Here is a 22,885-nt window from a genome sequence, read left to right as displayed (position 1 = left end):
ACTGCATTGGAGAGGTCAGACTGTCCTGACCTGTGGGAAACTCACTGAAAGGGGATCCTGCTGCTCTTAAAGATGTCCAAGTATGCTTAAACACGGAGACGCATGCAGAGAAACACACGCCGGGGTCCCTGGACGCTGAATACAGTGCCGTTGAAAGCCATATAATCTGAGGTGTAGCCTTTAGCATCTCACAAAATACATATGAACAAGTGTTTATGTTGAGTACGTGTGTGTTTGAGGATGGCCGACCCCTCGGGACTATTCTGAACACTGTCGTTAAGGCTGACGGGAGAAAAGTAGAACACGCACCAGAATTGTTCTACAGTGAATCTAAAATCGTGTTTAGCTGCAAAAGTGGCTTTTAAAAAAGCCTTTTTTCCTTTTGTTGTGTTGACGATGTGGATTCTAAAGGTGTCCATTGTCTTTTGTCTCCTCTCTGGTGGCAGGAGGTGAACTGGACGGACACAAACAGGTTACCCAGCCAGGCCAGTGTAAACACAACCCCAGCAGACTCCAGGACAAAGATGCAAACTCAGGTTGACAGCAGCTTTTCTGCCTGTTGATGTTGTCACTGCGCGCGGCATTAACCGCACCAAAAAATGCGGGCGCCCCTCAGATTCCCCCCGCGCGGCCCTTAACACCAGCCATGTGATCCTGGTGACGTGCTCGACATAACGTGGTTGTGTTTTGGGAAAAAGCTGTTTTCCGCCGTCACAGTCGCTCTTCTGTGTTGTGCATTTCTCTGCAGGCTGGAGAAAACGTCCCCCCACAGGCTGCGGACCCTCTGAGCACATCCTGCGCAAACACTCTGCAGACAGGAAGGAGGACAGGAAAGGTACAGAAACCACCAACACCGCGTTTCATACCTTTTCCTCCGTCCTGCCGTAATGCTGCCGATTAGCCCGAATCTGTCGATCTGTCAGCCGGCCTGCATCCTCGGTCACATGACCTGATTTTATTAAAGGCCATCCGCTGCAGGAAACAACAGCTCTCCTATTTGGAGTCGGAGATAAACGCGCTCTGCCACCGTGTTGTGGTCTTAAAACAAACGACCTCTGCTGTGCGGAGCTGCAGCTGGTCACAAATTCAATTAAATTTGAGGCGAAGAAATTTCCTGTTTGTGCACATGGTGACGACTCCAGGCTACAACCACTGGCCACATCAATGAAGTAGACTTTATTAGATAAATGTTGAAACCAACGCCCATTTGAACGTTTAAGTCGGAGCTTGAGATCCTTTTCCTGCATTTGGCTTTAGCCCTGGACAGGTTGAAGTCTGATCACAGCAGTTATTACTTCTTTTTATCTGCTAAATGTATTTATGCTACATTCAATGTTTAGTTGATGGCTCTCGTGTTTTTATTTGACTCTCTGAATCTCGGCCTGACAGCCATAAACCAGTTATGAGACTGGGAGGACTGGGCCATAAATGACAACTGTTTGTTTGCAAACACTGAATGAACGGTGGATTATATCACATCTCTTGTTCTCTGCCAGTAGTTCCAACTTCTAAGATTATGACTTTAGTGATAATCTGATTGGTGCTGATAGTCTTCTTTTATTGGCCATAAATAACATGACAACAGAACAACCCCCCCTCCCAACCTGCGCTTCCTCCAGAATTCAAAAGGCAGCTCTGAAAGTTCTGACTTAATGATTCATCAAATGCTTCATCACAGGCCATTAATATTAACTTTTATTTCCCATAAAGAAGCTCATAAACAGCTTTAATCTCAAGGTGAAACACACCTCGGGCTCGGCGCTTGTTGCTTTCTAACGGAGTGTGTTTTCAACCGAGTTCCAATCAAACATCAGCACCTGAACTGTGGTGAGATATTAAAAGTCAATAGATTATCTTTATTAATCTGTCATTCAAGGATCCTGGACAAACAAGCCCAGTCAGGACGACCTAAAAACACTTATGATATCATAAAAACACAAGTATGAGAAGAGCTTATTTGTGTTAAGGATAACAGCCACGATGAGCTTTATAGGACCTTATTTTAACACTCCTCCTTCCCTTTGTTGTTTAATTATATACAATTATGATTGTATATGAACCTTAAATAGTTCTTGTAGTGGAAAAATGCTAAAGTTTTATATCTTAGTCCCACGTCAACGTTATAGACGCCCGTTTATTTCCTTATTTTGGCATTTCTGGTTACTTGACGTTGCGCCATTGGAGCTCTTTATTATGCAAGTGCGGATCCGCAGAAGAGGAGCGTAGAGGCAGCTTGATGGTTAACATGGCTGAGAAAGACCTCCAGCCAGTCCTGAAGCTATGGCTGGCTGAGTTTCCATGACTGGACGTGAAATCATTGACCACATACTGCCTCACTTCACGGCTTTAACCTCATTCCAGCGAAGCCCATTATACAGAACATTCTGGATTCTTCCAGCAACTCACGCCTGTCGTGAATGTATATACCTGTATTTGACGTGTGTTTTATTTCTCGCTAGTCTTAAATCTATAACGATTCTACGTGTTTTCCTATGATGCTGAAGTTCATTTAATTAAAAAGCCCTGAGGGATAAAATCTATACTGACCTTCACAAAGATGCTTTTGGGCGCCGAAAGTTCAGCCATCGAACGCATCACTGAGCTAACAGAGAGAGCATCTATAGATTTCAGAACAGGCCATTATGTTAAGAACTAAATGGAACCATTCTGCTGGTAATTGGTGTAAAAACTGAGTTTGGCCTTTTAGATCAACTGGTTTAGCTACAGATGAGCTGTTTTTTTTGCCCCAGTTGCTTTCACCTGTAATCCATAGAGGACCCGCTGACGTCAGCCTGGCTGCATCATTACTGCTGGTTTTCTGTTAGGTCTCACAGTTTATGAGCAACCATTACGGACGGCTTTGTGGAAATACTATTATTCTCTCTTTTTATTTGAACTCCACAAAAATGCAGAAGGAATCTGTTCACAATGTTGCTGTGGTTAAATTAAGGTTATTTTCTTACACTAAAATTAATGGCGTGCGCACTTTATATCCACTCGGGGTCAGTACGGTAAGAAAAAATGGCTGTTTGTTCAACCTTAACCTCTTTTTAACCAGCTCACCTGTTTTATGGCACCTTTATGGCTCCCTGATTGACCTCAGACAGCCACACCAGGGTTTTATAGTAATCGTAGGACGAGTTCAAAGTTTTTTGTGTGAGTTCGTGTGTAGTTATCAAGTTACCAGTTTGTGCTTTCCAGTGTTTCCCCTCACACTTTGCAACGTTCTCTGAAACAGGTGAGAAACGGGGAGACTGACGCCAGGGTTCAGGTTCCTCAGCCCCGCCGCTCTGCTGGGTGTCCCCGTGCAAGGACGCTGTCCATACCCATAGTCCTACCGCTGACCTCAGAGAGGAGGTGCCCTGGCACAGAGGCGGCTCCAATCTCGCCGACGCTCCCAGACACGCCAGACGCCGGCTCGGCCCTCGGCCACCCAAACACAGAGTCGCATGGCAGGTCTGTGTCTCCAGATGATTTTAAAATAATAACTCCATTCCAATGAAGGTCGCAAAGCAGACGTGCACTCCCGCAGCACTAACTCTGCCGTCACTATTTATGTTTCTAAAGGATATTAAATATTTCCTTGGCTTCATGCAGTTATGTCACGTTCAAAAAACGAGGTTGCGTTCCAGCCGTGCTAAACAGGTTATACCCACTGTTTGTGTAGGTGATGCAGTGGAGGGTGAAGGTGAAGAATCCTGACAGTGACGGGGGATCTAAAGCCCAGAAACCGCAGCAGCGCGCTCTCGGCATGCAGACATGCTTTTTATAAGACGTTGAAAGTGGAACCAGCCGGTGTCGAGTGTCCTCAGTCCTGGAATAGCGAGGCTACAGCTGTGTCTGTTGTTGAGGCTGAGGCCGCTTAGACCCATGCAGCGCTGAGGCGTAACTCTTAGCCGCGGCTACACCTGAGCAGTGTGGCTAAAAAACTCTTCGATGAATTACAAAGTGCGATAAAAAACAAAAGTTCCATTTAATGTGGATTCAGGAATAGAGATACCAGAGAGGGATTATGCTGTTTTGTGGGTGCTGGGACCTGCCGCAAAGACACACCGGTGACCTTTCAGAGTGTAAACCGTGTCAGCACCAGATCTATTAACACATTACATAGAAGTTTAACATGATATACCAGAGGTGCATGTTACCAATATATTAAGTTACAGCTTCACACATTAGAAACCACTCTTCTTAACTATATTATGCAATGCTCCTCGATTGACAGCTTGATTTATGGAAATAGGAATAAAAATATATTACAAATGTACTATTATGTCTTCACATTGTAGACATACAGCAATTAATGTTATAGAGGAATCTGCTATTGGTATTGTATGTGCTCTGCTGCCCATAGCAACAGACATGATGTGCACAGTGTCCATAATCAGTTTAGCGTCAGATGGGGAGCCCAGTGGTACAGACAGACCCCTGTAACTCTTCCTGTCAGGAATACTCCTGTCAGGAATATTGGGTAATTTGACCTGTCCGGATTGGAAACAGTCTCCACCGACGAACCGTGCTGATATTAATTCATTGAGATTTCTTTGCAAGAGCCAGCAGAGCCAATGAAATGTGAAACATCCAGCTTTCCCCACGCTGGCAGGACGGGTCAGGTCACCAGTAAATCTGGCAGGTGACAGATACATGAACAGCGAGACACGGCAGAGGGTGATCTCGCCTGGAAGGGAGGATAAAAAGGCTAAAACATAGCGACTGTGTCTGCACCGTTGTCTCGTAAATCTGTAAAACTGCTCAGTCAGGGCACGTGAATGCAGAAAACGGGTTTTAGCTCTTCTGTGTCACACGTGGATGTGCTCTCACCTGCGCCTCAGATGTGACACCGGCCCCTCTGGCCATGCAGGTGACATGTGCTAACATCGCGGCATCATGTGAATTTATTATATTCCCACGGCTGCATAGTGACCCAGCAAGGATGCATGCTGGCCTTTGTGTGGGGTTGCCATGGCTCGCTGGTTCTTGCGATGTAACCAGCAGGTTTCTTATGAGCCCGGTGGAAACAGATGGGAGTGAGGAATGTCGCGGTGTGGTGCGAGCGCAGGTTCCCCTGTGGGTATGACGCCGCTGCTGGCTACCTGTCAGCAAGTCTCAGCAATCAGCCCGAAGGTCTGGAGCCATTTTTACAAAGAACCTGATTGTTGGGTTAAAGTATTTGTTCACCGCTATTCCTGACAGGACGTCATTTCTTGCATTTGGATTTTTGTTCTATTAAGGTTCCATTTTGAAACAAAGTCCCTCTCAGCCCTCGTTTGAACCATCAACCAATTGAACACGCTGAACCAAATCGGCTGATCGATCACTGCCATCACTCAAGTTCCTTTCAGAATTTTGTGTTCCTTTGACATAGTGGATTCGCCAAAGTGTTACGGCGGTTTTCCGGTTACCTCTGAGAGATCCGGCTTTTTCCCGATTTTCCCCCGCAAAGCTTCTTGTTATTCCTTTAGTAAGGTAGTGGGTAAGCAGGATTTCCGCTTTTGCAATTCACAACAGCAGCGAGGCACACATGATATTAATACGCATGCCAGACTGTATAACACGACTTAAGAACCCCCCCCCCCCCGCCCCGCTGTGGTATTTTTATTTTAGTGTACTTTACCTGCAGACGTGATTCCTGAAGCTTGTGTAATAGAACAAAGCTTTGACTTCTTCTCCCCCTGAAACCTTAATCCTTTGTTATGATCGCGACGTAAAGAGCCGACGTAGCTTCCCGCCAACGCCGCGGCTCCTCGCGCCGAGCACGCCGTGTTCCAAAACACAGCTGAGAAGCAAATATCCAGCGATTGGTCAATAAGAAGCCTGTTTTTCTGTGGTTTCAGGAGAACCCCGGCCCAGCGTGTTTACAGCCTTTTGACCGAGGCACGTCGGACGAGCCTCATCCGTCGATGCGTCGATGAAACACTACATAAAATATCAGTTTGATTCAGGACAACCTCTTCAAAATATTGATCCAAAGCCAACCGGAGCCGGTGCAAAACCGCTCTAATCCCTTAACATACATAATCTGATTGATAGAGAGATGTATGTTTGGGTGCTTCGCAGGTCTGAGAAGACTCGTTGGTCAGCCAAGAAAATCAAAGCAACATTATTTATCCAAGAAAATAAGTCTTGAGCTGTCCGATTTGCTCGGGCTTTCCCGTTTCTGCCTTTAAGTGTCAGGATATGGAAATATGAAGCAACTTCTGCGCGCGCTGCCAAGCCCGAGTTCCTCTTATTGTTGCCTAATTACAGCTTGTGTTGCCGGCTGCTGTCCCGAGGCAGCAGATTGCCGATACTCTACAGCGGCGGCCTTTCCTGGTTCACAATAATCACCAGAGACAAGTTCCACAAAACCACTCAACTGTGGCGCAGCGTGGGTATTATTCTGCAGACAAAAGCCAGCCTTATGCTCCTATTTTGAGCCCATGTGACCCGCAGGGAGGGGGGGGGAGGGGTTGGGGGCCTGATGTTTTTAAAGACGTTTTAACCGAACACTTCCATTAATTATGTGTGTTTGTTTTCATCTCACAGCCCTCGAGGAGAAGAGAGGCCAATATCTCCTTTCTACGTGAGGTAGGTGCTCTCTGTTTGACCTGGTAGAAAACAGTCGGTTGGGTCAAGTTTGGGGGGGGGGTGGAAACAATAGAGCCAACCTTAGGATAAATGCTGCACTGGGTGCACATGCAACAGCGTGCTCGTCACATGTGCCTTTGTTGTGGCAAACTTGAATTCCAGGGGGGGGCTTCTGCATTCAGAACCTCCGAGCGCCTTCATTAATAATCATAATTATACATTAAATCAACCCCCACACAAGGCAGCACAGCAACCCTCACATTGGTGGTTAAAACACACGCCAAAATATCAGAGTTGCGAGGAAGAAACGGTGAAATCTCTGTCAGACAGCAGAACGTCAACGTCAAGCCAAAAACGACCCTTGGGTTTGTCAACAGTGGAGTCAATACGGGACATCGAGTGCATGTTGGAGACGCACACATCTGCGTTTTCTGGACAGGCGGTCATCAAAACCTCATCGCCTCATTTCATTTGATTTAAACAATAAGACGTGCAGCGGCGCAGCAGGATGCACCCGTGGCTATGAAGCCGGGCGGGACCATTAGGAATCCACGCACAGGGCGTGTTCTGTCTTAAGGAAGCGGGAGGCCTGGATTCACTCTGGGATGGAAGAATAATCATAAAATGAACAATAAACGGTGACTCTTATGACCAAGAAAGGGCCCACATGTGCATGGGGACAGTGTGTTTGATCATGTGACCGATGTGGGTCCACCCATAGTAATAACCCTTTAATCTAAATCTTTCTGTTGGTGTAACGGGCTGGTTCTTCAGTCGGGCTACTGAGTATTGATAAATGCTGAAGTGTTTGTTGACTAACCTGACAGGTTTCTGTCGTGTGTATTAAAAAGGTTCCTCAAAGGAACTGATAGGAAAGAAGGAAAACCTTCCCAGGATAGTTACAGGAACCAATGATTTGATTTAAATATTAACTCTTTTAAGTCGTCTATTCCCAGTTCAAACTGCATTGAACGTAAATGCAGTAATAACGGTGACTGAAATCCATGCTTGCAGTCGATCTACGCTTCCAGTGACTGGGTCAATACCCCAGTACACCCATCAGGCTGCTGTCGTGACTCCACAGCCTACGTGTTCTTGGTCACGCACGCGGGCAGATTTTCTCCTTGCACATTCTTTACGCACGCAGGGGTTTAATCTGAGTCCAGTCCATGGATAATAGATCAGCAGCCTGTTTTGAGCCTCAGTCAAGTTCTGGCTCAGATCTTATTCTAGATTACGTGAATGGATACCTTTGGGTGCACAGTCCAGGGGATTAAACCAGCACAAGCTTCCACTCTGGAGGTGTTGGCATAGTTTCCTTGCTTATTATGAAGAACTCTTGACTTTAAAATGCTAAAATGCGCAGTAAAAGCAAAGGCAGGCCATGTTGTCCCCGCCATTATTTACATTGTAACTGTCCAGGATGAAACCTATATAGACTTTAAGCTCTTAAACTAGCACAGACCACACAAACGGCGCCTTCGGAGGGCCTAGATCGACCAGTTCAACAGACTCTGGGGTCTTATGACCTGGAAATCATCAGTCAAATGGGTTTAAACCTCTGCACCTCCCCAGATCAGCGCTTCTCAGTTTATGATTTATGGGACGTTACGGTGACTTGACAGGAGCAACAGTTTTCCTTTTTAACGTGAAACTACTCTAAATGAGTCAAAACTGTCTCAAATCTTATTTTGGATTTGGATCTTCATCAAACCACTGTTTTGAATTTCCTTCTCTGAAATCTGACATTTATTTAACACTCAAGCCCCAGAGTGGGTTCAACCCCACCAGGTCTTTATGGTATAGAAGGAATTACGCAACAATGTAAATCCTGCAGAAGCTCACGGACCAGCCTGTGTGAGATTACGTACCTGGAAATTAGGACTTAAGTAAAACAACCGCGCATTGCTTTTATTTTGAAAGTATGTTTCATCCCAACCAGGCTCCTTCTAATGAAGAGAGAAAAGAAATGATACAGAATGGAGGGATTTTAACATTATCTGGACGTGAAAATCACTTGCCTTTACGGTGGCCACGTCATTTTGTCGCCATGGCGCCCTGGGAAGCCATCTTTATTGTCAGACCATCTGACACGGCCATGTTTTTAATACTGCGCTGAATTCACATTTAGAAGGATGAGCTGCTGTCAGGAGGTATTTATAGCTCACATACAGTTAAGTTTAGTGTGTTATTTGAGTGATGGTTTAAATGGAGGACAAGTGGACGCGCCAGCGCCATTACAGAGAACCGGAGTCTATATGAGGATTTAGTTTTACACATTAAGTCGGTCTTGGCCAAATTTGTTTATCAATTGTTGAAAAGAGACACCGATCCCTCAGGACCCGTAGTGGCAAGAACAAGTCTCTGGAACGGATGGAAGGTTGCGACTTTTCCACTCGTTCCTGTTACGCAATCGACATTTTCTTCACCTTCACACAAAGGTCTGTGGAGCCGTTCCACCTCCAGCCCCGCACGCCTCATAAATTTTAGGTATTATTGTCTTTAAAGGCCGCTCAACAACTGTAAGCTGTTAAACCATTTTCTGTAGCGTTAACCTGATGCATCCATTGCCAGGGTTATTATTAGGTGGGGGCAAGTATATCTACCAGTGTACCCAGAGATAATTGAGAGCTTCAGTCTGGTGCCTCCTCTGAGGACATACGCTGACATAACTTCTATTCTTATTTCACAGCTCCGTTTGTCAGCCTCACAGTCCCAAATGTGGCTCTGCTCTTTAAAACAAAATACCTGAACTCATCCCCTGTCAGCCCGCCTCCTGACAAACCCTCGCAGCTTAAGCTGTCAATATTCCCATTCCCATCGTCACGCCACTGTTATCTCTGACTTTATCGCTGCGGATTACGGAACCTCAGCCAGGTGATGCTTTGACCATCAACAACACTGTTTACAGAGTCCTCCGGGTCGCCCTCATACTGTAAATATGTGGAGGTAGCTGTATTCCAGGAAACAATGCCGGGATGTTTGTGAAAGTTGTAGAGATCTGTTGGGTAAATTACAAAATGACGTGGACACTGGACGGACGGACGGACGGACGGACAGATTGATTGATTGTAAATTGTCCTCTCTATAGTGGTTGTCATAGAAGCACGCTGGTTGGTGGGGGGGGGGGGCTATAGCATGCATGCTACACAGCTGAACATACCAGCCGCTCATGCACAGTACATGCTTTGATCACCTGGAGCCAGAACCGGAGCCCAAAGGGATATCCAGCGTTGCTTGGTGACCTGTCGTGACCACCTGTTTCTGCAGTGTCAACTAACCCTCTTGTTCTCCACTCCTCCAGTCCCCACCTGTCTCCTGCTCGCTCCAGACCAGATGTGGTGAAGTAAGTGGAATTTCTCGCCGCGTGCGACGCACAGTTGCGTCAGCAGATTTTAAAGGATTTGGTTCTTTGTGAATCATTACTCAACTGCGGGGTTTTTTGGGGGTATTTTTACTGTGAAAGGTTCCTGAACGGGACCATAAGTTCAGTCGTGGAGCAGCACCTCTTCAGCGTAAACCCCACCAGGGGTCAATGTTCGGGTGACTGTCAGTTGACCCCGCGCCCGCCAACTCCAGGTGTGAGCACGAGTGCACGACAGAGGCGTCGACAACGGAGGGAGCAACAGGAAGAGCTGCTCAGACGCAGGGAAAGAAGCAGGTACCGTCACGGTGTTGTTGCTAGGTGATGGTACCAGCATGCAACTGTTGGAGAAACACACAACGGATCTTGTCACCGCAACATAAAGTTTGAGCTTTTCTACCCACACATGTTAAAGGAAATTGTAGGTTGTTCACCCCCTGTTGACCTGTAACTCTGATCGCGACACGCAAGACGTACCTTCAAATTGGAGGCAAATAATAGGAATTTTGTTTGAATTCAATATTAAATCTTTATCTCGTCCCGCTACAACTCTGCGTTGTATGTACTCCATGTTGTAACCTTGTCCACAGAGACAGTCATAACAACTGGAGTCGTGGTGGGAAGAATCTAATCCTTGTTGATGGAGATTTGCTCCAGTCTGATTACTGGCTGACACATGGATTAGGGAAGCGCATCAAGTGAGATCAGACCATGTCAATAAGAGTGTTGACAGTAAATAGGAGCTAAATAGAATTAGCAGTGAAGCTAAACAGCTCATTAACTGCCAGAGAAAGTATAAATGACTGAGGTGGGAGGATGACCTTGGGGCTTTTTGGTTTGTTTGCAGCAATATTTCATCCAATGTCAGACTGATAAAGTGCAGAGGGAGTGTGGTTGAAGACGGTTTTCTCTTTCTTCCTAGTTTTCTATCCAGGAACAGAATCGCCCCAGAGCAGGCAGAACCCAACAAGGAGAACATCCCCTCCAGAGAGGCGAGGATTTGGGACTGCGCGGGGGACGAAGCGGGCGGCGACAGCGGCAGCATCAGCAACAGCAGCAGCGGCCACGAAGAACCGGCTCCCCAACCCAGGAAGCACAGTCCCACCTTGGTGCCGCTCAGCAACAACCAGGACGCCCGCGTGGTGAGTCCGTTTTTGCCACGCCGCCGGTCTACCTTTGACGGTCCCCAGGTGGGTTGCGAAAACCGGCACTGGATTATTGGTGCACCTTGATGAGTTTGTTATAAAATGAATGAGACTCTTCTTAAAATCTATTCTGCTGCACTGTTACAACAAGAATGAGGCCGAAATGGAAACTGAAATCAAAACCTATTGCAATTTTTGAAGAAATGAAAGTTAAAGAGCTCCAGAGCCAATGGGTTTAAATCCTCTGATATTCCCATCGGGATCCAGCAGTGACCATCCAGTCTCCATATATACATCTGATAGTTGGATCGTTGTGCACGCTGGGGTCATAAATTAGACACTCTTGGAATGATGTAAGGTTGAGGCACGCGTTCCAACCAGCCAACTGATGAAAGGAGTTTGATTGACTCTCGATCTGCGGTATCCCCATACTCACGTCCTTACATAACCGGTCAGATGAGTCACGATGCCTTGACACACATCGAGCGCTCGCCTGCCATCGCCGGCTCGGCCGCTATTGGCTGGAGTGTTTCCGCTGAGAGGTTGGCTCGTGGCGGTCTGTGTCTCGGGTGGTGCGAACAGCTGCCGCATGGAGTGTGAGCTTGTTAAGTTAAGGGAAGCTTCTGCCTTTGTTGCCCATATTCTGGAAAATGGGCATCAGTGCAGAATGAAATACAGCATTTCACAACCTTATTTTTGCTTGGTCATCGTCATCTTGTATTGTTGTTACATACTTGCTCTGAGCCGGTGTGGTGGTTGACCTGGCTCCATTTCTGAGCTGTTGAGGGAGAACATTACTGTTGATGTCTGGGGGTCATGTCGGCCTCCAGACGCCACCCGTAGTAAAGAGGAGGCTAATAAAGGGAATGGAGATTGTAATCGTTGCAGCCGCCAATCAAACGTGCAAATAAAGACAGCCCACTGTGACTTTTTAATCTTGTGGGTTGATCATTCCCCCTTTTTTCCAGGATGAGGACTGTGCTGGCGAGAGAACAGGGACAGATCCCATGGAGACATTCCAGAAAGGGCAAGTATCTTATTTTAATTCGGTAAAAGCCTTTTATTTACATTCATGCAACCACAGCATCACACTCTGGCAAAGGTCTTTCATCGACGGTGTCATTGTGTTTGACTTCCCAGAAGTTACACACCAAGGAAAGAAGGCCGCTCTTCTCAGCAGCAGGTACAGTTTTCTTCTGGTCTTTTGGGTTTTCTTATCATGTTTCCTCTTTTTATAAACTGGAGAGTCCTTATTTTACACAGGCGGAAGGAATTTTACAATGTTTTTATTCCTTCCTTTAGTAGTTTTATTCCCTATTTTATACTGCAAATTAAGTTGCTGGAGTGATCATTACTGCGAACTTTGACTCCAAGTAACTACAGAAGGCGACGCTCATATTTGGAATATTATATAATATAAGAGGAAGTAGAGACGTTTTGTCGCCATGAGCTTCCACGCGAAAATAGTATCAATAAGCTCACCTGCTAAGCAAATAGCCCACGGGCCCATTTTTATTTTAAATCAGGCTGTAGGTTAAACATCTCATTAGTTAGTTCTCCAGATACACACCTGCCTCCGTGTTTTATCACCTGTGCATCCTATCAGGATCGCAGTAGTCCCTGTAAAACAATAATTTACCTGATTTTATCTGTCACGCTTTTTACCTTCAACCCGAGGAAAACCGATAGCAGGAATTGCTGCATACGGCTGTAATTGTAACCCGCTCACGTGTGCAGGTTGCATTTTCTCTGCTCCCCCCCCCCCCGGCGTCTCAGATTTGCCCCACGTACTGTAAATAAAACTTTTAACTCTCTTTTGGGTGGGCAGGAGGAGCTGAGCACCACCACTTGCCCCTGACAGAGACCAGGCAAAGTGTGTGTGTGTGTGTGTGTGTGTGTGTGTGTGGGTGTGGGTGGGTGTGGGTGTGTGTGAGGACTAAAATATGCATTTTGATAGCGAGTGAGGACATTATTTTGGAAGCAAGGGCGTTTTACCTAGTGTTCACAACTTGAACGGTCTGTTTGGGGTGGTGGTTAGTATAAGAATAAAAGGCTGGTAAAACTGAAAGTCTTTACAAAGAAGTACACATTTGTGTGTGAATGCGCATGTGTGTGTGTTCTCGGTGTCTTGTACAATGCTATGCGTCGATATCGAATACACAGTTGTGATGGTTCGGGTTTGGGTTAGGAGAAGGGGGTGTATTGCTTCTTGAAAGTCCTCGCAAATATAGAAGTACAAGGATGTGTGTGAGAGGGAAAGCAAGCAAGAGAGGGACAAGTCATACTGCACACACACGAAGGGAGGAAGCTTACATCAGCACAAATCCTGCTTGTGTTTGTGTGTGTGTGTGTGTGTGGTGTGTGTGTGTGTGTGTGTGTGTGTGTCTGCCATAGAGTGAGGACCAGAATATGCTTATTTTGGGAAGTGAGGACATTTTGGCTGGTTGCTCACAACCATGTGTCTTTGATACCTGGTTCGAGGGTTTAGGTTAACGTTGAGGTTGAATTATGGTTAATGCCAATGTTTTATATCAGCAAGAGTCCTCACAGAGATAGAAATATAAGTGGATGTGTGTCACGCTGGACAATGATTCAGCTGTATTTGTGGGAATTACACAAAGTCCTTTCACCATCACACACACACACACACACACACGCACACATGGTGTCCCTCCCTTGCACCAGCTGGTCATCTCCTGATGACGTAATTGTGGATGGAGCGTGTTTTAAGGACACAGATGTACTGTAACATCTGTGCTGTTTAATCCGTCGAGCTTCTTCAGGGTCTGATGAAGTGGGCCTCTACTGAGCGCTAATCACCAGCTGTTCCTGCCGGTCATTGATCAGCGGATTGATCAATCAGTGAAATAATTAGGCGTCCGATCAAATTAAAATCCTTCAATGAGCCATTTGCACCTGAATGTTTAACAAGGGACAACTCGTCTTCATCATTGCTTCCTGCTCTAATTTGAAGTCTCACATACAGAAGAGTCTGTCTTCTTGACGGCCGATGATGCAATAGATCAGGACGTGCATGTTCCCAGAATGCACCAGGCTGAAACGGTACACCGATTACCGTCTGCTTTATTATAGGTTTGAGTCAGGTTGGCCGCTGGTTGGGCCCCCCTTTGAAGTGTTGGGAATTGTGATACACAGTCAGGGAGTGTTTGCTGATGGATTCGTTGCGGAATGTCCTCGCTCAGAAACAAGAGGGCGGGGCTTGATGGGTCCTGACGGGAAGGCCCCGGGGTAATTTCAACTGGTAGATTATTTTAGTCAGCACGTTCCCTTCGTGCTGCACGTTGTAATCTCTTACAAACCAGCCAAAAAGAACTGTACTCAAGAGCGAGCAGCTGTAACCAGATCCAAAATGCACCCCTTCCTGTAAGCTCCCAGTATGAGCTCCATTAGCGCCGAGTTTTTCCTAAAAATAGCCTGATCCCACACGCAGGAAGGAAAAGGGGACCCCAGTGTTAGATGTTTTATGGACACGTTCCGCGTATGGCCGGCTGAACACGTTCTTTCTCTAACAGGACTCTGATGATAACGTGGTTTGATAAGAGCGTTTTGGACGGGAGTTTCATAATAGTTGATAGAGCAGACAGACATGAGGGAGGCCGGGGGAGATTGTTGAGCAGAAGGTGGTTGTATTTTGGTTTTTAATCTGAAATACAGAATAACCAAACGAATGGAAAAGGTAACTGTACTGTGTGTGGTGCTTCATCTGTTGTTTTCCCTGTTGCTATCCATCACGACTATCAGATAAATATTATATTTCTATTACAATTTGAGGTTTATTTTATTATCTTCGTGCTGTTTTCCCACATCACCCCCCCAGCAAGGTGTCAAGTACAATTCTTTGCACATCTGGGAACACAATGGAATGAAATCCATTTTGAAAGATGAAATCAACAGATGAAACGTGTAACGGATCTCGAAGCTGTGTTTACCGGACGTGAGGCATGTGATACCTCTGTTTTAATCTGCATGTTTGCTTGCTTGCAAGGAGGGAAGGAACAGAACGGGGAAAGAAAAAAAAAACAGTCAGCCTACGTGTGCAGGCTCACATCCCCTCCCCACTGCCTCACCCCCCTCCTCCCATGTGCTCCTGCGAAACAAACAAGTCCAGGGCGGAGAACTGCATGTGTCAGGGAATTACAACTCCTATTTATTTTAATCGCCAAAAATGACTATGAATAAGTCGATAAAGTATAACCCGATTCCTTTTGTCATTTCTAGATGTTAGAGTCTCATAAATGCTGAAGGGTTGCTAAAGGAATCCGATTAAATTTGGGTATCGTCCGTGCAGAACGCGACGTTTATTGCGTAGAAATAAATAGTAGATTTAAGTTTTTAAAAAAAACTCGATCGGTAGTGAGAAGAAGGAAGGCGAGGAAAACTACTGTAAAGAAGGGGGGAAAAACAAGAGGAGGAGGGAGGGAGAGAAGGAGGGATCTCCTCGCTATTCCTCCCACGGTCGGAGGCGTGTGGGCGGAGGTTCTGGCCAGCGGCAGCAGCCAATGACAGCCGGGGACCAGCCCCCTGTGACGGGGCAGGCTCGGCCCCAGAGTGCGTGCCCCAACTTAAAGAGTGTGTTCACGGGCTCGTCCGTCGTTGCTGAGCGCTCTCTTCCTTCTGCTCATGGTTGTCCAGACGTTCAGGATGAAGATCCAGGAGCCGCCCGTCAGTTGCGACGCGGGGAGGGTCGGCGGCGGAGACCCGGACTGCGACAAGCCGAGCTGCGAGGACGTTCCCCGGCTGGACCTGACAGCGCTGACCGAGGAGAACCACTGGGGAGGTAGGCCGCCCCGCAGTCGCGCTCACCCTCGGGCCGCATGCTCCTCGCACATGCAGGACCATTTTTATTCCGAAACATGTTTTCCTTCGGACTAAAAGTGTTGAGCACCAGCTCTTCACATGGGTGTCCGGGCAGCTGCTGCACAAGCTCCGCTGCTCCGCCCCTCCGCGCACCTCCTCCTGTCTGCCCTGCAGGATTTAACTTGAAAAGATCCGCTTAGGACACCTATATCTGTAGGAGGAAGACGTGCGTGGCTTGCGTGGCTGGCGGTAGAAGTTGTTCTAGTTGTTCTCTGGATGTCTGCAGCTGTTTGCAGTGGTCAACCATTAACAGGCAGCGGTTGGGATGGTGCTTACAGTCGTGCAGCTCCAGAAAATGATTTGAAATGATTCCCACGTCTCCAGGGACAGTGCTGGGGTGGGGGGGGGGGGGATGTTGTCATCTATGTTGGCCCCTCCTCTCGGTCCCCCAGTGTGTTATTAATGTGTTTGTTTCCGCGCGCAGATGGAGAGGGTCACTCCTTTAGAGGGTTGTCACACATTAATGGAGGGTCAGAAATGAAATGTAAGCAGAAGAACTGGACACTGAAATCAAACAGGTTTCCAAGGAAACGCAGTTACAGAACGAACCTTGTTGCAACATGTCCTCACATATTTGGCCTGCAAACACTCCTTCCTCTATTGTTTCCTGTTCCCTGCCATGGCGGCGGGACTGAGGAGTCAATCTGCCTGTTTGGAAATTCTGAAGTCCGAGGGCCACCTCGGCCCTCCGCGTGTTTCCGTGGAGTTTTATAGTGGACAAATGTGATGGATGGGGGGGGGACAGGTTTGAGAAGGGGGGAAGTGTGTGTCAAAAAGTCACATGTTGTCACATGAACAGGAAGTCACTGATTTTGGCCTCAGTTTCAACCTCCTGGGAGGATGTAGCGGAGCGCCGTTTTTTTTTTTTTTTTTTTCCATGTTCTTCTGGAATGTCACGGTAGAGCCTGGCGTGTTTTTCTTGGTCGGTTGCCTCCATTGAAATTGTGCTCCTGTACATTCTGTACTGTACACACAGCTGAGCTGACGAGCATGCATGACTGGCAGTGACAGGTTGGTCCAGAATCCCCTCGGACCCGGTGCCAGCGACGGCTGGCGTGGAGGGTTCAAGCGAGTCATTGAGATGGTGAAGCAGACCTACAGTAAGGGGCTGGCGGGTGAGCAAGGTTGTCCCACAGTGGCGCACGACCTTTGTCCCAGTACACTCGGTGCGAGCGCCTGTCACAGTGACCCGGTGATGTTCAGTGGTGGCGAGGAGGGAAAAAGGCCCGCCGGGCTTTTTCTCTGTAACACCAGTTAATAGAGATTGAGAGAAAAGGGGAATTACGGCGCCATGCTTTCTTTTGCGGCGTGACAATGAGTCACGTTGCTTCGAGTGCGGGATGAGCCCAACTGTCTGGGCGACCTTTCCCACTGCCTGGCAACGTCCTCCAACTCGCAACAACCTTTCCAGAAACCGTTCCGGTCGTCTGTTTAATCCCTGACGGCCAGCGAGGGGGTTGATTTAGAAGATTAATTTTAAATGCCGGGGAGCCTCACGGGCTGCCACCAGGCCCGACTCGGCGATCCACCTGCCGCGGCGCGCTACTCGCTGCAGCGCACGTACGTGGAGGGGCAGGTGGTGGCCCCCTGGACTGGGATTGGAATCTCAGATGAGTTGTTTTAGGAGTTTAAGAACGGGGCGTGCGCGTTTTCTCGGGTTCTCTCCGGCAGCCTGGACGTTTGTTTTCTCTTCCTCCTCCGTGGCGGCTCCCTCCTTTTTCCAGGAGCTCTCCGTACTTCCCGCTGGGTTTGTTTTCCCCTTTTTCAGAGAGCCTGATATTCCTCCGTCGGGTCTCGCTCTCGTGCACGCGGAAGCCACAACCTCATCAGTGGGCTCCTCGGGAGTCCTCCACCCTGACCTTATCCCACAGAGCACTGGGGCATTATTAATAGCCCCTGGATTGTCCTGTTTTCACTCTGATGGCCAGTGGAAACCGCAGAGGTGGAGTTTGTGCACATCTCACCAGCAGTTGTGGGAAAGGAAAAGACCCCCGTAGGGAGGGGGGGGGATTGCCTTAAACATTTTGTAGAGCTGAATCAGGAAACAAAAGCTGCGTTCATTCAGGATTTGGATTTAGGTTTACGTATATCCTCCCTCCGCTAAGTTGTCTTTTTTTTTTTTTTAAACTCTGCTTTTGAGGTAAAAGGTGTCTATTTTTGTCCAGCAGAGCCGGTGCCGGCCTACTCTTCGCTGCAGAGGGAGAACACGGACCTCGAGGAGCCGCGACTGTCCCCTCACGCCGGCGGCTTTCTGATCCGCCAGCTGTTGGAGGAAGACAGCGACCCCATGGTATCGCCCCGCTTCTACGCCTACGGGCAGTGCCAGCAGTATGTGTCGGACACCGAAGTGCCCCCTTCGCCGCCGAACGCACACTCGTTCATCAGGTAGGACGCTTGCCGCGGTTTCGCCCGTCCTACGGCGCGTGCGGGCAAAATTAACGCCGCGACTCTCCGCAGCCGCCGGCGCAGCTCGTCTCTCGGCTCCTGCGACGACGAGAAAGAGGAGCTGACGACGGCCCAGCTCACGAAGAGGATCCACGTTCTGAAGAAAAAGATCCACAGGTTCGAGGAGAAGTTTGAGGAGGAGCACAAGTACAGGGTAGGTACATGAGATGTGGGAGTAGGGCATGAAAACGCCCGAGCTTGGCTTTAAATTCTGCTTTGACCGCTTTTCAGCCCTCACACGGCGATAAAGCTGCAAATCCAGAGGTGCTCAGATGGGTAAACGAACTCTCCAAGCTTCGCAAAGACCTGAAAGGTGAGCTTCTCCTCTCATGCAGGGCTAATGTCACCACTGTGTCTGTGTACGTCTGCTGTAAGGCTAATGGTGCTCAACAGAACACAAGCTGATGAAGTCGGAAGAGGACCTGCAGCCCCTGACCCGCCAACGCAGCAACACGCTGCCCAAGAGCTTCGGCTCGCAGCTGGAGAAGAAGCCAGCCCAGGAAAAAGTGCCCAAGCCTCCCGCGGAGACCACCCTGGAGACCATTTTAAAGAAGCTGCAGGAGAAGAGGGGGGAGGTGAACCGGCCAGAGGACATCAAGGTGAGCCAGCGACCACGTCTGCACGCTGCCGTGCAGTGGAGCTGCTGCAATATGCATGTGTGCTAGCTTGAGAACCTGATAGATTCAGGTCACTTCTGAAATCCACTGACGCATCGCCTGTCCCGCTCCTTGCAGGATATGACGCGAGAGCAGATCGGGGCAGAGAAAGTGGCCCTTCAGAAAGGGCTCCTCTACTACGAGAGCATCCACGGCCGTCCGGTGAGTGCTAACCCCCCCCCCAGAAGTCCTCATCTCCTCATAAATATTTTGGCTCCTCTGGCAGAATATTTTCTAACTTCAGCATGACCCAGATTGCAAGTCATGGGTGAATAACAGTGTTTCAAGTGCGATTAGCTTTAACGGGGCTAAAACTGAGCAGAATGGCGTGTTTCCGTCCTTGATTTTTAATCCCCGTTGCCAAATTAGATGTCCTCCCTGTGTGTGACCTTTGTTTCACCTCCGCCTGCCGAGTGCTCGCTCGGTTTGGGCCCAAGTGCCTTTGCCCTCGCCGTCGTGAGCCAGTTCATGTGCATTAGCGGTGTAGCCGGTGAGGCAGAAGGAGGCTAACAGTCTTTTTCCGCTGCAGGTCACCAAGAACGAGAGGCAGATCATGAAACCCCTGTACGACCGATACCGGCTGGTGAAGCAGATCCTGTGCAGAGCCTCCACCATCCCAGTCATAGTAAGTATCCAGAACCTTCCACCCCCCCCCCCCCCCCCCCCTTCCTTCTGCATTGATTGTCGCAACGTCCAGACGCTCGCGGGGTCGTAATCCCCAGCTCACGTTGGATTCAGTCCCTGTTGTTGGGCCCGGCGACGGTCGTGCCACAGGCGTTTTATCCACCTTTCAGGGACCTAAGTCCGGCTTTAGCAGCTCTGTGAACCCCTCCCCCGTTGTAAAGGAGCTCAAAAATGGCAAATTGAGTTCGCAGGACATAACGTCATGAACCGTTGAGGGTCGGAAATGATGAAATATCAATTTTATCAGACAACTGAGGATAGAATTAATGCCTCTTTGTTGCATTAGCAGTTGCGTAACGTAAATCTGCATTACGAACATGCAGTTTTTACATTATATAATCTGCTCTAATCCCTATTATGAAGCTGTCGCCCTGTAGTTTTGCCAGAAAGCACAAATTATGAGTATTAATGTCGCAGTTTCTTTTCTTTTTTTTGTATTAAGCTAGAAAAATGTCGGCAGTTAGATGGGAAATCAGTTTAGCTTTGGCTCAGGCAGCAGTTATCAGTCAGAATTGCCTGATAACGTGGGGGGGGGCCTTCGCCGCCGCCTCTGAAACCTGGCTCAGCGTGGCTAACGCCGCCTCCTCCTCCTCAACCGCAGGGCTCTCCCTCCAGCAAGCGCAGAGGACCCCTCCTTCAGCCCATTATCGAGGGCGAAACCGCCCTCTTCTTCGATGATATCAAGGTGAAGAGCTGCTGCTGGTAGCCAAGTGATCATTTGCCAGCCCCCCCCCCCCCCCCCCCCCGCTCACCTCTCCCCTCCAGTTGCTTCCTGTTGATTGGACCGCTGCCTGTTTCTTGTCACCAGCGCCTGCAGAGATGCTGAATCAATAGTCGAGCGGAGCTGCTGTTTGAGTCGCTCTGTGATTGTTCCTCCAGTGTTCGAGTTAAAGGGGTGGGCCGACCGTTGACCTCCTCCTTCCCCACTACCTGAAGGCAGACATCCTTGTTTCTCTCCGTCTGTTCAGTATTAGCTTGGAGCTATGCTAATTATCACTACGTGTGTGTTGTTAATGCACACAGCTGAAAGAAGGGGTGTGTCTTCACCAGTGGACTGGAGGAAGAAGGTCAGCAGTTGGCCCTTTCCTGTAATAACAGTGATTCTGTTTTCTTTCAACTTGGGTCTGCAGTGGCTCGCTATATTTAATATATTCCCCGAAATTCTGATGGCAAATTTAAACACGGAATTGTTTTATTTCCTAGTAGCTGCTGTGCTACATTTTTGCACAGATTCTATCCTCTAAAAGAGTCTACAGGACATTTTGGGTTAAATTTAGAAACAGGGTCTGGTGTAACCACGTAAACGAAACCCGAGTTGCAAATAAATCAGAATGCTCCACCAACTAATCTAATGAAATTGTATTTTTCAGCACAACCTGCCTGATGTTTAACATCTACATGTTCATTTTTGGTCTGATTCTAAGTTTTGTGAAGCAGCAGACTGTGTGAATTCCTTCATTAACTCTGCCTGTACATTAATAACCAGTGATGCATTATGGGGCTGCACAGTGATGATTCATAACCACTGGCGACTAACACCGATTCCCCCTGCTGGTAGCTGGACGCTAACGGTGCCGCGCCGAAGTCGCATTGGATGTTGTTGACGTCTTTCTTCTCCTGCAGGAGGAAGAGGACGGCTCCGAGGACGACGGGGACTCAAAGACGCAGTTTGCCGTGAGCGTCCACACCGACGTCAGCGTGCTCAGCTTCCTGGACCACATAGAGGAAGACGTGGACGGTTTCATTTCGCCCGTGGATGAGCTGTCCACGACGAAGACGACGGACATGAGACTGTCCAACCTGCACTCCGCCACCACGTAAGTCACCATTCCAAATCCAGGCGCTTCTGGCGCGCTACAAATGTGATCCAGACTGTCTTCCACCGCTGAATTACGCAATTGTCAGTCATCGTTATGTTCCCGAGAGGTTTTCAATGTTTTGTTTTTGCCTCTTTTTCACAGGCAGGAGCTGGTGGAGCAGCTCCAGGAGGCGCGAGAGGAGAAGAAGAGACTCCGCGAGAACCTGAAAGAGTTCGAGGACCAGTTCTTCAGACAAAACGGAAGGTAAAAAAAGACGTTCGGAAGTCTTCCTGTGCTGCTTTTCCATGGAAAATTGTGTCAGTGTAATTACACAGTTCTCATTGCTACCCGTCTTACCATTTGTGGTCTTGTTCCCATAGAAACGTGCAGAAGGAGGACCGCTCCCCACTGGCGGCGGAGTACAGCGAGTACAAGCACGTCAAAGCCAAACTGCGTCTGCTGGAGGTCCTCATCAGCAAAAGAGACTCAACAAAGTTCATCTGAGAACAGATTTAACAAACGGGACGGAGGACAGATCCAGGTTTCCATCCGTGCTGATTTCTTTTTATTATTTGGCTTGGAGGGATGACTCTGTTAATCCGATCCACTGAGCACTTAATGGATTTCTAGCCCGTCGGCGCCCACGGTGACACCCACTGCTCTCGAAGGAGAGCCAGGATTTTTGTTCTCAGTACTTGATAACGCACACGTTAGCCCAAATCACAATTTTCACCGCTAACGGTTCATGGAAAAAAAAGCTCTTTTTCACGTTTTTGCTGTAGAAGTCTTAAAAACGCAAGTAAATAGTTTGAAAAATGAAAATTATTGGTGAAGAACTTTGTGGTTAAAAGTTGTAAGTTTTTGAGGGAGATGTTACAAATTGTCTAACTTTAATCAGTAACAGTATTGAAGATGTTAATCTTTATAATTCGCCGATGATCTCGTGCTTTTCCTCTAAAAGTTGAGTATTTTCTCAATATTTTCAAACCTAAGCTGTTCAGAGGGCAGACTTTGACTTCTTTAAGACATTTAACTGGACATATGATGCACGGTTTTGTTTTTCTCCCTCTTTTGTGTCAAATAAGCTATCGCTCATCTTTGAGTCGTTGTTGGCTGCGTTCTTCTGTAAATATGGATGTTTGTATGTTTACATTTCTGCGAGTGAGTTCGTGTCCTTTTTCTCCATAGTGATCAGTGTAAAATTTTATTTTTACTGAATGTCAACACTGGCCAGGCTTAATGGATTTTGGAGTGTGTACATTTTAGTACATAAATTGTATTTGTATTTTGTATATATTATAAATGAAATCATATTTTTACTGAGTCTCTGGGTCACGTGGAGTTTGTTCC

General features: G+C 47.8%; 1 protein-coding gene across 5 annotated transcripts in view; it reads left to right on the top strand.

The window, feature by feature from the left end:
* Positions 1 to 22,859, top strand: part of fam13a (family with sequence similarity 13 member A) — a 30,191-nt gene extending 7,332 nt beyond the window's left edge. The window contains exons 6-25 of one of the 5 annotated variants that reach the window (XM_057035245.1): positions 447 to 536; positions 749 to 835; positions 3,239 to 3,456; positions 6,523 to 6,564; positions 9,869 to 9,910; positions 10,031 to 10,225; positions 10,851 to 11,070; positions 12,042 to 12,100; positions 12,217 to 12,256; positions 15,727 to 15,871; positions 18,117 to 18,336; positions 18,409 to 18,550; positions 18,628 to 18,709; positions 18,790 to 18,995; positions 19,131 to 19,214; positions 19,582 to 19,677; positions 20,338 to 20,421; positions 21,360 to 21,553; positions 21,698 to 21,799; positions 21,916 to 22,859. In XM_057035245.1, the coding sequence (XP_056891225.1) occupies positions 447 to 536; positions 749 to 835; positions 3,239 to 3,456; positions 6,523 to 6,564; positions 9,869 to 9,910; positions 10,031 to 10,225; positions 10,851 to 11,070; positions 12,042 to 12,100; positions 12,217 to 12,256; positions 15,727 to 15,871; positions 18,117 to 18,336; positions 18,409 to 18,550; positions 18,628 to 18,709; positions 18,790 to 18,995; positions 19,131 to 19,214; positions 19,582 to 19,677; positions 20,338 to 20,421; positions 21,360 to 21,553; positions 21,698 to 21,799; positions 21,916 to 22,039 (2,472 nt within the window). In that variant the 3' untranslated portion in view covers positions 22,040 to 22,859. Of the gene's footprint in view, positions 1 to 446; positions 537 to 748; positions 836 to 3,238; positions 3,457 to 6,522; positions 6,565 to 9,868; positions 9,911 to 10,030; positions 10,226 to 10,850; positions 11,071 to 12,041; positions 12,101 to 12,213; positions 12,257 to 15,726; positions 15,872 to 18,116; positions 18,337 to 18,408; positions 18,551 to 18,627; positions 18,710 to 18,789; positions 18,996 to 19,130; positions 19,215 to 19,581; positions 19,678 to 20,337; positions 20,422 to 21,359; positions 21,554 to 21,697; positions 21,800 to 21,915 lie in introns of all 5 variants that reach the window. The other 4 variants (XM_057035243.1, XM_057035244.1, XM_057035246.1 and 1 more) reach the window with 4 other exon arrangements.
* Positions 22,860 to 22,885: the final 26 nt, after the last annotated feature.

The sequence above is a fragment of the Takifugu flavidus genome, chromosome 6 (assembly GCF_003711565.1).
Source record: "Takifugu flavidus isolate HTHZ2018 chromosome 6, ASM371156v2, whole genome shotgun sequence".
NCBI classification, from domain to species: Eukaryota; Metazoa; Chordata; class Actinopteri; order Tetraodontiformes; family Tetraodontidae; genus Takifugu; species Takifugu flavidus.
The sequence above is the reverse complement of the archived record's forward strand: the minus strand, read 5'-3'. Positions and strand labels throughout refer to the sequence as shown.